General features: G+C 53.6%; 1 protein-coding gene across 1 annotated transcript; it reads right to left on the bottom strand.

Annotated features, from left to right (window-relative positions):
• Nucleotides 1-702: 702 nt before the first annotated feature.
• Nucleotides 703-1353, bottom strand: LOC120838455 (the record flags this gene model as incomplete). The annotated part of the gene is made up of 1 exon (XM_040208394.1): nt 703-1353. A coding segment is annotated over one exon (651 nt), but the record flags the coding sequence as incomplete, so codon positions are not given.
• Between the last annotated feature and the right edge of the window lie 70 nt (nt 1354-1423).

The raw sequence follows: 1423 nt of genomic DNA, 5'->3' as shown, positions 1-1423 counted from the left end.
CGCCCTGGAAGTGCGTAAATTGCAAACACTTAAAGACTGACGTGCAGTGGCCAACATCTTCCAGTTCACACTTCTCGACCAACTCACATAGAAAAACAGTACTCCCATCTCTGTACCGAGTATTATTTGATCTGTCGCGCGGTTCGCAAACACAGTTGAAATCCCCCAACAAAATAACAAGCCGATCAGTTTGCAGATACTCATAAATATTTTCAAAAAATACTAATCTTTCCTCTACCTTATTGGGAGCGTAAATGCACACCAGGCGAAAATTAGAATTTGAAATAGACAGATCACACAGAACAAGTCTTCCCGATTCACAGCTAACAACTTTTGTCACAGTGCCTAGAGACTTTCTAATGAATAAAAGACAACCCCCCGACGTCCCAACAGCGTGACTGACGCACACATCGTAACGTGACTCAAAGAGCCGCACCATACTCTCCGTTTGTGCCTCGCTCTCTATTTTTGATTCTTGCACGGCGATTACCGTCGAGGTCTTTTTCAATAAACAGTCGGCTCACTTGGCATTGCCTGCGACGTGCATTTAGACCGCGCACGTTTAAAGTGCCAAATTTCAAAGCCCTATTCAGAAAAAATTTGTTTTAGAGGGAGGCCAGTACGAGAGCACGGCACTTACAGTGTGAGACGAACAGCGGCGTACGAGAGAACTCACTTCGTGTACTCCGTGCGGCGTTTGGGTCACTCAGGCCGGGACTTGTAGCGCCCCACCTTGCCGCGCCATTCCCGTTCGAGGCGCAGCTTTGCCTCCCCACTCCCAGATGCAGAGTCATCCAGCCTTCGTTTCACCGCCCAGTTTTCTGTGGTCATGACGATGTCTTCGCCGCCACCCTTGACATCTTCGGTATTTCCTGGCTGAGGGTCCTCGACGGCGTCTTCCGGCGTCGCCTTCCCCTCCTTGTCGGAGGCTTCATAGCTTCCTTCTGGAGCCGTCTTGAGGGTTAACGCCGACTGAGAAGCCCCGGTCTCTACCTCTCTTGAGCCTCCCTGTTCTCCCAGCAGCTGGCTCTGCCCTTGCAGCTCCTTCGGTGACGCCGGTGCTGCTGCTTCCTCCGCCTCCTCTTCGTCCATCAGCAGCTCGGAGGTTTCCTCGGTGGCTCTGTTGCCGACTACACGGGCGTAGGTCTTGACACAATCCCTGGTCTCGTGTCCGATGGCGCGGCAACGAAGACGGCATATCGGTCTTCGTTGCCCCGTGCGACGGCAACGAAGACATATCGGTGCGCGCCCGGGGACCACTACCAAGACGTTGCCCCCGCCGACCCGAAGCTGGTGGGGAAGGCTTTCCAGCGAGAGTCCCTCTTTGAGGGTCATCCGGACGCCGAGGGTTGTGAACTCGACGTCGACAAAACTGTCGACCTTCCACTTTTCCCGCGTAATTTCCTTGACGGTCCCGAGCGGT

This window comes from Ixodes scapularis, unplaced genomic scaffold (assembly GCF_016920785.2).
Source record: "Ixodes scapularis isolate PalLabHiFi unplaced genomic scaffold, ASM1692078v2 PGA_scaffold9__187_contigs__length_104089568, whole genome shotgun sequence".
NCBI lineage: Eukaryota > Metazoa > Arthropoda > Arachnida > Ixodida > Ixodidae > Ixodes > Ixodes scapularis.
This window is presented reverse-complemented; position numbering and strand designations above follow the sequence as displayed.